Source organism: Mchenga conophoros, linkage group LG23 (assembly GCF_057382185.1).
Source record: "Mchenga conophoros isolate Kocher_MC1m ecotype Shallow Benthic linkage group LG23, M_conophoros_male_GT1.1, whole genome shotgun sequence".
Classification (NCBI taxonomy): domain Eukaryota; kingdom Metazoa; phylum Chordata; class Actinopteri; order Cichliformes; family Cichlidae; genus Mchenga; species Mchenga conophoros.
In genome coordinates this window covers 10,115,910-10,129,031 of record NC_140547.1, presented here as the reverse complement: position 1 = coordinate 10,129,031, position 13,122 = coordinate 10,115,910, and the positions used below count along the sequence as shown (strand labels likewise).

Genomic DNA, 13,122 nt, shown 5'->3' with positions numbered 1-13,122 from the left:
ATCGTCATGTATTCACTCTTACTTTTACTGTTTTGCTTCGACCACGATGCACAGCTCTCTCTCTCTCTCCCTCTCTCTCCCTCTCTCTCTGTACTTCAAGAACAGTTTCCCGTCTAAAAATCTGTTTTCTTCATTATTCGCTTGCTTGTTACGCACAAGTCTACCGTTGTTTACAGCGCTGTCGGCCGACGTTTTTTTAAGTTTTTTTTTTATATACTTCCGAAAAGAAAACCTAATTTCTGCCGTTCAATACTGAACAAATTTAAACTTTTTTAAATTATGCAAAACGCTTAGCCGTGTCTCTAATAAAACCGCTGTAACGTCAGAGGTAATGTTCATGTGTTGATTAATGGTTTTCTTTCGTTTTTGATGTACTGCAGAATATTTTTATAAAATCCAGGCCAGGAAAATCGCCTTCATGTTTTTCTGTGTTTTATCCTCAGCTACTTTGACACAAAGGCATCTGCTGTGATTCTCACACCTTTGATAAAGTCTTGGTGTGTCAGCTTCCTTTTTCTGACTGTCAAAATTTCCCAGATTCAAATTGAATTGAATTGAATCAAATCGAATTAAATCGAATCGTGGATCGAATCGATTCGGGACCTTGTGAATCGGAATTGAATCGATTCTAGAAATCAGTGACAATACCCAGCCCTAAATTTATCAACCAAAACACCAGGAAAAGAATCGTGGAGCTCCATAAGTGTGGCTCAATTTTGAATACAATTTGGTGCCATTTACAATTAAGAAATACAGATAGTTTCTCTCTTTACTCTTAAAGCTAACAAATATGTTATTGATAAATGATATATTTATCAATCTAAAAAAAAATAAACATTTAGTCTGATTTGATGTTACAAATAAAAAAGTGTTTTGATCTGAAGAGTATGTAAATATCTGGTTTCAACTGTATATTTGATGATTGTCAGCACAAAGAGGGAGAGAGAGGAACAGAGAGGGAGATGGAGAATGAGGACAGAACAGAGATGAACAAGAGCAGGTGAGACACACCTGTTAGTCAAATGGTTGTTTACCAAAAGTATCACCGTATCATAGGTACTCATGTATCTCGTACCTAGTGTTTCTTTTTAGGTTTACTATTTTTCAAATTCTACATTTATTAAGTTATGCAGGCTTGTTTGCACAACAAGGCTAAATAATTATATAAACTTTTCTCAATCTAAATAGTGTACTTTGGTAGAATTAAAAAAATAAGTGTAGTGCAGGTCTATGATGATTTTTAGTGCTACTATCATCTAGTTCTGATTCTGGTTCTGTCTTGGTTAAGTCATCAGTCCTGATTTTGAACTGTTGCAGTCCTGTTTTAATTCCGGATCAGTTCTGGGTCTGGTTGAATTGGGGTTTAGTCCTTGTGTCTTAATACAGCCCCACCTTTGTTCTGCCTTGCTGCTTAATTAAAAAACTAGTTTAAGGTGTCCTGCATACGTGATATATATTTTTCCCTATTCTTTTTTGAACAAAACTCAAAACAGAGCCAATTAATCAGTCATTTCTAAACCTCCCCCCCCCCCCCCCCCCCCCAAAAAAAAAATAAATAAATAAAAAAATCCCACATGCATACTACCCTTTAGAGCTAAGCCCTGGGTGTTTCAAATGTCTGGCTCCGCCTCTGGTTTAGACCACAATAGGGGCATAATGTGTGTCTGTTTTGACCACACGGAGACTGTCAGAGTTGTGGGGGCTTTTCTTTTTCTTCTTTCTTTTTTTTTTTCCACTCAAACAGTTGGTCGCACCTGTGCGACCTAGGATTTTTTAAGTTGAAAAATTTTGCGACCAAATTGGTCGCAGTCTAGAGCCCTTCATGTGATGAGTTAGTAGGAAAAGTAGGGCAACTGAGCTTACCATTTTGAATGAAAGTGTGTTTCTTGTGAAAAAAAGATTTTCTTCATGAAAATTGTGCCAAATGCAGAGAATTGCATGTAGTGTGTTAAAAAAAAGTGTGTTTTAAAACTGCAATTTGAGTGTAAAGCAGAAATTGTGTTTGTAGTTTAGCAGGATTGGTTCAGGGGGTTGGTGCATCAGATACATGTTGTAGTCATTGTGTCTGAAGTACAAGAAATTGTGTGTAAATAACTGTGAAAAACTGTAAAAGGTTTTTTTTTTCCCCCTCCCACTGTCAACAGAGTTCTTGCTCATAAGGGGGTCATGTGATTGTTGGGGGTTTTGCTGTTTTCTTTTTATTATTGTAGGGTCTTTTCCTTACAATATAAAAGGTACAACATTTGCGGGAGTTGACCATCTCATTCTGAGCAGACAGATGTTTTACAGCTGGATGTTAATGTTTGGGTGATGTCATGTTTAGTTTTCTGGTACACGTGTTGTTGGTTCTATTTTATAAATAAAGTTCTTCAGTAAAATCAAAACAAAACTTCTGATTTGATTTTCGTGTTTTCCCAATGACTCCAGCAGGGGGCAAATAAGGAGCACAGTCCTATTTTACAGAAGAAGAAGAGGAAGAAGGACAGGGGGAGATCTCGCGATACTTCACTGGGCGGCAGTTGGTTCTTTGTGTGCAGTAGGGAACGTGCTTGTTAGGATCGACAGATCATCTCATCTTCCAACTGCGGATCGAAATCTGACCCAATCACACCGGATCACCTGTCCGCACTCCCACAGGTAAGAACGGTGACGTCTTTGAGTGCCAAGGTGCGAGTGGCCGAGTAGCCTCGTGGTGTGTCCGCGGTGCTAACAGCGGCTAATGCTAGCAGCTCCGCGGCCTCAAAGTGCGCGCTTTTATTTTACCCACTTTACCTGCTTACCTATCCACATGTGAGACCCGACTGTAACGCGAACTGGACCGGAACTGGAAACCTACGGGTTTTTCTGAGAAACGCCAGCGATCTCTGTAATTAAGTTAGTGATTAAGTAAATATGTGTTAATCCATTAAGTTAATGTGTTCACCTGGACCTGTGGGCGGTGCTTCAGCGGTTAGACGGTTCTCGGGGTGTCAGGCAGGTAAATGTAGTTCTAGAGCTCTTTGGTTGGTTAGAAATGTTGATGACATTCTCAGACGTCATTCTGATTGGCAGTGTTTGGGGTCAGATGTCATCTTATAGAAAGCTGCAGGTGAGTCAAACAGGCCGAGAAACATCTGGAATCAATGTCTTGATGCATGCTCAATCATCCAGGTAAGTAATTCCCAAAAGGTTGATTCTGTTAATCTTGATGTGGCTTTTCCGATGGGAGAAACATTTCATCCTCATGTAGGTGACTTTCAGCTGACTGCATGACTCCATTGTTTATTCAGTAGGTTAGCTTCCGTTGTTGTGCAAATGTACTGTTTATAAGGTTGGAAACCTGCAGTCAGCTGAGACTGAAGAAGTCACCTGGATGGTGATGAAACGTTTCTCCCACTGAACACGTCCAGATGAACATAATCAACGTTTTGGGATCTGGAATCAACATCTGCACATTGATCCACAGAGAACACCCGGACTTCACAGGTGCTTCTCAATCAATAATGCTACTGTAGCAACAGGAACATAAGATAATACAGACTGAAATGAGCTAAACTGGGGACCCATCATCAGAGAGTTACTGGTTTGGGTTTCCTGATTGAAACAGATTGAATTCTGATCACCTTCAGTTTATCGAGTAGCTTGCAAATGATAAGCAATGATCAATAATCAGCTGCTTTTGCTATTTTTCCCAGACGCAGTTAACTTCCTGAATCATTTCCATGGCGCAAAGACGAGGACACATCAGGTACCTGAAGGTGAGTGGATCAGTAGTGATCAAGTGTTTTTAACCTGTTCAGAGGCTGTGCTGTGAAGCGGGTTCAACAAATTCAAGCTTTCTTTCAGTTAACCAGCTTAACAAAATGATAGCACGAGGACCAAACATCAAACTGTTTCTGCATTTTCTACATCAGCAGCTGAACATATGCATCATGTGACTTCACACCTGGGTTTCGGCCATGATGTCACCCAGAGGCCATTGAACAGGTTTTACAAATAAAACGATGAGTAGAGGATCTCAGTCTCGCTGACTCAGACCGTAAATGACAGAATCGGTGAAAACAAGGCAGTTCCATCAGATTTAAACCTGCTCCTGACCATGTGATCGGCACGCATTACCACGGTGATCTCACAGGTACAAAGAATGCCACCTTTGTGGCACAGAACTCTGAGCTTAAGCTTGCTAAGTCGGCAATCTGGCTTTGTACTACAAATGTAATCGCAAAGAGAATTCAGAGCTTATCTGAAAACCGGAGCCTATGATTCCTTTGGGTGATCTGGTTCTGGGTCAAGTCGGTGAGACTTTTTCAGGCGATTTTCAGACTTTGAACATTCATACGAACACTTTTTAATATACCTGACTGCTTTCTGTTTCGCCTTCACGCACCGATAAACGCATCATAGAGCAGCTCAGGCTTCGGTGTCTTGCTCAAGGACACTTTGGCCTGCAAACTGCAGCAGAACCACTAACCTTCCAATTAGTAGATGAGTGTCACCCATCCCAAATGACAGAATCTGAATCTGTGAACCTATGTCAGCATGAAATGTAATCAGACTACAGTCAGACTGTCTGCTTATAAAATGTCACTTTAAACACATTTAGTTCAGTTTGGATCTGAAAGTCATTTCAGCCTTATTGTCACTAAAATCCATCACTGAGCCTGACGATTGATCGCTGATCGATGTCATGTAAACGGTGATTCTACAATAACTGTAATCGTATTACACTCATACTGTCACTAGAGATTTGATTCTAAGTTGTAATCTGTCATTGATGGAATAGCTGTCTCTGTGCTGATATATTGATGAGTGGTTGGTTGGACTGACTTAATAGCTGTGACTTTATGAAAGCAAGGGTCACTCAGCTAATTCAGGTCCAGGAGGAGGGGAGGAGTCAGAGGGAACACCTGTCGGAGGTTACCCAAAGTTTAGTTTCCAAAATTCTTTACCCTGGTGGCTCTCTTTCTGGAACAGAAACCCAAGTCTATCTTATCTCAGGGTTAACAAACTCAGAGTTTTAGCTGACCCCAATTCCTGAATCAGGGCCTGGGGATTAGTGCATGTTTATGACAGGTGTGTGTGGTGTGTGTGTTTCAGGTGTGTGAGGTTCAGAACTCTCAGGGTGATGTCAGAGACGCTTCGCTCGCCGCTAAAGGAGCTGCTGGAAATGTGAGTGCTACGCTTTGATTGGCTGAATCTGTTCACTTCCTTTATTCTGGCATCTTTTTGACTTTAGTGAAAGTGATGATGGTGATGATGTAATGACCTCAGGAGCTGTACGATAACGGGTACGGCGAGCAGATGATGGAGGACGAAGACGCACGCACGAACCTGATTGTGAACTACCTGCCGCAGAGCATGAGCCAGGACGAGCTACGCAGCCTCTTCAGCAGCGTCGGCGAGGTCGAGTCTGCCAAGCTCATCCGCGACAAAGTGGCAGGTAACGATGAAAGTACTGCTAATGTAGTGCTGAAGTACCACTAATACAGTACTACTGAAGTGCTGCTGCAGTATCACTGTTAGTACCACTACTGCAGTACTACAGTAGAATCACTGTAGTACTTCTGAGTACCTGGACTGCAGCAGGTGCTGAGCTCCCCAATCGTACTGCAGTATTATTCAGGTAGTACTTAGAGCTGGGCGATATGAGATTTTTTCATATCACGATATGTTTTTTTCATTTCAGGCGATAACGATATCTATCACGATATAAGCCAAATAACTATATTTGTAAGATTTAAATGTGCCGTTGCTCACAAGTAAAATGTGAAATAATCAGCAGCTTGTTTTTATTTAAATATTTATTTCCCATAATAAGTTCAACAGGGTAGATGTACTTAAGGAACATGAGACTTTTTCAGATAATTAAAGGCAAATATTGCAAACTACACAAAAGGCAGCCACTAAAGCGTTTAAGTTTCAAAATAGAACAAACGAAACAGACTAAATTGTCAATTCCACTTAGAAACAAAATATTAATTCTAAAAATAAATCTTAGTTTGTTTTACAGAAGAACAGACAAAACTGACTAACTTTTGTCATTATCAAATAAACTGAGAACTAAAAGGAAATTCTCAATCTCTCCTTGTTGTATAGCTGAGCTTTTCAAACAGTTTTAACAGTTACTTTAGTCTGACAAAAGCCGAATGACGAATTAGCGCTTCCAGTCAGAGACTGAGGCTACGTCCACACGTACACGGGTATTTTTGAAAACGGAGATTTTCCGTTTTCGTTTTAAAAAATAATCCCGTCCACACATAAAGGCAGAAATGAAGGAAAACGCTGCTATGAACATGCCAAAGCAGCAGGTGGCGCTAGATTCCTAACCGTGCCGAAATGTTGGCCAATCAGAAGTCTAGAAGCCTCGGTGGGAAAAAGTAAACAAAGCATAGAAGCAGAACCGAGTCGTATGTGTGGACGGACAGTAACTTTGTGTATATGTAAGCATTTAAACACTGCAGAGAGTAGAATTAACAGTAACAGTATTGTAGAAATTCATTTCACCGAAACAATAACGTGGCGCACAGTGTGACGCATGCAGCAGTTTATTGTATTTCCAGACTTGCTTTCGGCACAATTTACAGTGCACGCTACTCTGTTTTTTGTCAGACTTGAAATAGCCGAAATACCTTCACACTACGGAGCTTCTATGGCTCTTCCGTTCGACAATCTCTCCGGCATTGGAACCATCATCTGTTTTCTCTTCAGTCACGCTCGGTTGATTTTTCTAGTCGGCACACTCATTTCCTCCATTACGCGCTGGCTCCATTACCCGCTGGCTGCTTCCCAAACAAACACACGTGCGGCTTGGCACTTGTGCTGTACGTAACAAGTCACGCGACGTGATGCTGCGGCTGTGATTGGTTCGGCTCTGCGCTACTTAATTTGGATTGGCTGACCTTCTTTTTTTTTTTTTTTTTTTTTTTTTTCTTGAGGACAAGAGCGGCGAGGTCTATCGCGATAGCTTAATTTCTCTATCGAGTCAAAGTTATATCGCGATACATATCGTTATCGTTCTATCGCCCAGCTCTAGTAGTACTATGGTATTACTGGGGTACTGTTACACACAGTAGTACTGTGGTATTACTTTGCTTACGACTAATGATGATAATTTTACTAAAGACAAATACCAGATTACTTTTGAAGCATTATAAGTTTTACTGTGAATATGTTTTATTTCAGTACTTGAAGTAAATGTATTTCAGCATTAACACGTGTACTTGTTCATGCTTCATTGTACTTTGTACTCCTTATACTGCGAAGTAGGTCACAGCTGTATTTTGCAGTAGTTGTAGTATCAGTACATAGTCGTTATAGTACTGTTTGCAGTATTTCCTGTTCACTGTTGTTTTTTGGGGGGTTTCAAGACGATCAGCTGATTTTGTTTGTTTTGGGGGGGTTTTAACTCTGTTTTTTTGTTCTTCTTTTTTTTAGGTGAATTTTGTGATTTTTCTCTCTCTCTTTTTTTTTTTTTTTTTGTCATAAAACAATTTGGATATTTTTGTTGTTGTAATCTTCATTTTTTTTCACACCAGGTTTAATGACATCAAAGTGTCTAACAGGTACTTAATGCTGATTGGTTACATCAGGGCTGGGCGAACAAAGTAAATAAAAAGTTATTTACTGAATGATTCAAAACAAATTAAAGAATGATTTAGAAAAGAGGTGTGGCAAGAATATGTTGACACTAACTGAACTTCTTGTTTTTTATTTTATAAGAATTTGAAACTTTGTAATTACATTTTGAGGCGACGGCCGTCTGGTGATGAATGTCTTCAGATGACACGTGGCTTGGTTGCAGGTTTTCAGGTCTTCTGCCCTACAGCAGAAACAGAATAACTTTGATTGGCGAGCAAATGGCGAGCATGTCAGTGCCTGAGCAAAGAATGAAAGTTTTGGTTGAATTTTTTTCGTCCAGCCTCTGATAAAGGTGTTTTGTTTTTTATTTTTTGTGGGGTTTTATTTTGTTTGTTTGTTTTAAAAAGTATTTTCACCTGTTTGATTTTTTTTTTCAGGCTGTTTGTAAAACTTTAAAAATATTTGAAGATTTTTTTTGTTCTGAACAAGTCGAGAAAACAGTCGTGTGGGGTGATGCAGGATTGCATCCTGCCAGCGTGTAATCGTCAGGTCGTCGTGCGTTCAATACAACCATGTGCAGATGATTTGTGCCGACGGTTTGATCATCATCATCATGTGGCTAACCACCCTCATGCCAAAGTAATATATCACCAGTGAGTCATCTTTAACCTCATTCACTGACGACGATAAATTATTTACTTCCATGGACAGATCTTACCTGAACTGGCCAAATCAGGTGAGATCTTACCTTTTCAGATAAAAAATAAATTAATATTTATATTGAATATTTAAACATTTAATCTGGATTTTATTTCAACTCGATGTAAGTGCAGTTTTTATTTTCATCACTTTATTTTCTGTGAGAACTAACTTGTGTTGAAGTGTAACAGGAGAGATGACCTTTAACTTCTTTGTTTGTAGTGAGTTTTTTTCCGAAGTTGATTTTTTTTATTTTTTTTTATTTTTTTATTTTTTTTAAATAGGTGACACTGCAAGGTACATTGGCTAACTGTTTTGAGAGCTAAAACGTGGTAGGTGCGCGGCGGTCAGGCAGCGTGGTGGGTGGCGGCAGGTTTTCTCGGTTTGTTCAGAAAACTGATGTTTTCCAATTGACTGTATGGATCTCTGTACTTAGTTTGAACTCTGTGTTTGTTTCTCTCGGACTGTGTAGCAGCTGTAACAGACGCTTTTGTTTTTTATTTTGTTGTTTTCCTTTGTGTTTCTCTAGGCCACAGTTTAGGTTACGGCTTTGTTAACTTTGTTAACCCTAGTGATGCAGAGAGGGCTATCAGTACCCTCAATGGCCTGAGGCTACAGTCTAAAACTATCAAGGTAACGTGCCACAGGTGCTCTTTGTTTTTCCTGTCTCAACTGATGTGTTATGTTCCCCGGACAGTAGAGGGCACTCTCACCTGTCTGATGGATGAAGGTATTTTCAAACTCTGCTGTTTTGTTTTTATTGTTTTCGCACCGACACGTGTCAACACTGAATCTGTGAATTTCTTCAATTCAGTGAGACAACGTACTGCACCTTTTACTTTCAGACATTAATGATATTAATGCTTTTATTTTGGTGATCAGAGCCTGTTTGGATGCTTTTATTTTGTGTTTTGTTTTGTTGTTTGGAAAAATTGTGGATTTTTATTTATTTTTATTGAATATTTAAAAATTTAAATCTGGATTTTATTTGAACTCAATGTAACTGTATTTTTTATTTTCATCACAGTTTGTTTTCTGTGACAATTATTTTGTAAAGATGATCAGCTGACTTACTTCCTGTCACTTCCCCGCAGGTTTCATTTGCACGGCCGAGTTCGGACGCCATCAAAGATGCGAACCTGTATATCAGTGGTTTGCCACGGACTCTCAGTCAGCAGGACGTGGAGGACATGTTCTCGCACTACGGTCGCATCATCAATTCTAGAGTGTTAGTGGACCAGGCTTCAGGTACCGCACGCGCTCAGTAAGCTCAGGGTCATGTGATGGCTTGTGATGTTTGGAACTGAAAAAATTCTGTTCTGGTTGGCTGTTTAGGTCTGTCACGTGGCGTGGCCTTCATCCGCTTTGATAAGAGGGCCGAGGCCGATGACGCTGTCAAACACCTGAACGGACACACGCCTCCCGGCAGCGCTGAGCCAATCACGGTCAAGTTTGCTGCCAATCCCAACCAGGCCAGGAACTCCCAGATGATGTCACAGATGTACCACGGCCAATCACGACGCTTTGGGGGGCCTGTCCATCACCAGGCACAAAGGTTCCGGTATGCTGACCTGCTCAGAATAACCTGATTACTGTAGTCTGAGTACTCTAACCTACCTTGTCCCGAGATCCAGCAGCTAATTGACTTAGATGTTTGTTACTGTTCGATGAGAATCAGTTAATCTGCAGCTGTCTAATACTTCGTGTGTCCAGGTTTTCTCCAATGAGCACCGACCACATGAGCGGAGGGGGTGGGGCCTCGGGGAGCTCATCCTCTGGTTGGTGCATCTTCATCTACAACCTGGGCCAGGAAGCTGACGAGGCCATGCTGTGGCAGATGTTTGGCCCGTTCGGTGCAGTCTTGAATGTGAAAGTGATCCGAGATTTTAACACCAATAAGTGCAAAGGCTTTGGCTTTGTTACAATGGCAAACTACGAGGAAGCTGCCATGGCGATCCACAGCCTGAACGGGTACCGCCTGGGGGACAAAGTCCTGCAGGTCTCCTTCAAGACCAGCAAGGGGCACAAATAGAGGAGGGGGCAAGGCTAAAACTAATAACAGGTGTTTTTGTTTTTGTTTTTTGTCTGTTTTCTCAGTTTTTCCCAGCATGCCCTCTTTCTTTATGTCAGTAAGTAATTTTTCTGGCTGTGTGGGCATTCATCCACAATAAAGGACTGAAATTTGCAGTATGACTGACAGCTGACTGTCAGCATTGTTATGAACATAACTGGAGTTGTATCAATTTCTGCAGGTTTACTTTAAAACATTTGGGGTCAAAGGTTACGGAAACTAAATCTGCTCTTTTCTGATTTGAGTAAAACGTTCAATTGGTTTTATGTACAGTTTATGTAAATGATGTCATGGTAACCACTGACAACTGATTAAAGGATTAAAAGTTTGGACAGGTAACCTGACGTTATCATGTCAGGTGATCAGGTCAGTGTTAGACGATTAGTTTCATGTTGTACAGGTGAGGTAGAGGAATGCACCTGATGAACAGGTAACTGATGTGAAGTCGATTTTCATTTGTTTTATTTTTGTATTGCAGCTTCATTGTGACATTTATTCAGCAATAAATCTGTTATTGTGAAAACTTAACCTGTGTCTGAATGTTTGTCTCCCCTTTGTCTGAATTTCTTTAAACTGTCAAATTTTTTCTTTATCGATGGACACAAAGTGTGGAGTTTATTTTACTATTTCTGTGTCGTTGCATATTCAGTACAATGGCGTGACTGAACGATGACAAATCTGTTTATTTGGATCCAAAACATCAGAAAAATCTAGCTCGGTTTGAAAGAATAAATGCCACAAATTTGTCCTGTGGAATTACGCATCCACTGTGTAAGAATAGGTAAGTCCGAAAATATTTTTAATGTGGGAATTTACGCATCCTGTGTGAAAGTTTTAAAAGTTTTACTGGGAGCCAGTTATAGAGGACCACAAGGCCACATGCATTGAAACAAAGAATTCTGTGCTTAAATTATGAATTGTATAATAAATCATCCATTTGTGAATTCATTTTTCAAAATGATTTTATTTATTCAAACAAAATTAAAGTAATTGGTTTAATAGTTTAAAAATAAAAACATTTAAATCAATTTTTCAAAGTGAATTATTAATCCATTAATAAATGAGAAATTGATTTCATAAAAAAATTACACTCAATAGAAACAGATTTTCAAAAACCATTTTTGAATAGAAAGCCCTCTCTTACTAATATTTTCCATATATCGTACTTGTTTAAATCTGTCATCTAAATTCTTTATAGGATTCAATTTGTTGTGCACCAAAATATCCTTTAGATTTTTATTTCTTCTATAAGCTGTAACTTTTAAATTGCTGTAAAGGAGGAAGGGCTTGTTGGGCCATCAAAAAAGAAGTATTAAGAGATTGATTCAAGACTCCGATGTGTCTTGAAAAGGTGATTACAAACTGAATCAATTCACTCTGATTATTCCTCCTAATTGTTGGCTGATCCTATCAAAGAGTGCTTTCACTTCACTTTAAATCTGCCCTTAAAAGCGGACTGAGTAACCTCTTGGTCTTAAAGCCTTAAACAACGCTGAAGTAGCTTCTTCCACATGCATCTTAAAGGTACAGATACGATGGAATCTAATCAATTGAGATTTAATAATACTCCTGAAAACATGTCTAGGATGAAAACTTTTTTATATAACAGTATGTGTCTATCTGTATCCTTAAAACAACAAATAGTTGTTTGCTTTGATTATTATTGTTTCTAAAGAAAACTATTGTGTCTAAAAAGTTAACTTGGAATTTATTTAGTTGAAACTGTAACTTCATTAAAGGGGTGGTGATTGTTCAATTTATCAAAAAAGATTTTGAAAGCTTCTAAGCCATGTGTCCAAATACCAAGGGGTTGGCGATAACCACAATTGTCATGTGACGATCATCAATAACTGGAGAAGCATAAGCACAGTGGGGAAATTTTGTGTGAGTGGTGTTGGTAGCAGTAGGCTCGTGCCTGCCAAGTTTGGTGGCAATCGGAGAAAGTTCAATTTTTGAGCCCCTTAGGTGCCCACTGTGGTATTTAAAGGCCTGTGAGGGAGTGGCTGGTTGAATCATGGTTGCAAGGTAGGACATTGAGGTATGTGTATCATAGGATAGAGCTGGAGGAGACCTTTAGGGCAATATAGCACCCGCTGGATGTAGGAGGTACAGAAGCTGAGTTGGGAGTGAAAAAAAGGGTTCCATTTTGAGGACCCATAATGCATTGGAAGAAGGACATAATCAATTTTTTTTTCACTTTTTGCATTTTTTATATATAATTTTTTATTAATTGTCTGTTTCTGTGTGTGTCTGTGTTTGTTTGTTTTTGTATCCCTCTACAATGTGAATTGCAGCCCAGTGATGCTCCAATTCAAATTTGACAGTGCTTTGACAATGCTTCCATCTAGTGGTGAAACAGTTTGCGGCAAACTAACTGGAGCGTGCCTCACCAGGAGAGAGTTATTAGGGCTCTCAGAAAAAATCCCAGCCTTGGAGATCTTCTGGTGAGAGCATAATTGGAGGGGAGAGTCAAAATGCCCCCCACACAATATCCACACTGAATCAGTTTCTTTCCGTTCCGTTGGATCCACTGTGACTCACCTCTCCCTGTGTTGCAGTGCCTCCAATCTACAGTTCACTAACGTGCCACTATCATCCCTGGGTCTCCCGTATCAAGCTTTCACTCCTGTTCACGTAACTTTCATAGCTTTAATCAGCGTATGCCTCTCACAGTTAGTGTTTCTATGACTATGTGTGTATGACCTTGTATATAGCTTTGTAGTTTTATAATGCCTCACAGTTCATGTTATTAGGATTTACCTTAGCTTTGCCCTTGCACCTGTATATAGTCACTG

At 39.7% G+C, this 13,122-nt stretch overlaps 1 protein-coding gene across 2 annotated transcripts; it reads left to right on the top strand.

Moving 5' to 3' along the window:
- Positions 1–2,481: 2,481 nt before the first annotated feature.
- On the top strand, positions 2,482–10,855 carry LOC146546703 (ELAV-like protein 1). 2 transcript variants are annotated; one of them, XM_085265399.1, is made up of 8 exons: positions 2,482–2,637; positions 3,675–3,737; positions 5,077–5,148; positions 5,251–5,419; positions 8,786–8,889; positions 9,351–9,504; positions 9,592–9,817; positions 9,970–10,855. In XM_085265399.1, the coding sequence occupies exons 2-8, from the start codon at positions 3,702–3,704 to the stop codon at positions 10,286–10,288; spliced, it is 1,080 nt and encodes a 359-aa protein (XP_085121525.1). In that variant the 5' UTR covers positions 2,482–2,637; positions 3,675–3,701; the 3' UTR covers positions 10,289–10,855. The 2 variants fall into 2 exon arrangements, with proteins under 2 accessions (XP_085121525.1, XP_085121526.1); XM_085265400.1 differs by lacking the exon at positions 5,077–5,148 and having other exon boundaries at positions 2,487–2,637; positions 5,216–5,419.
- Positions 10,856–13,122: the final 2,267 nt, after the last annotated feature.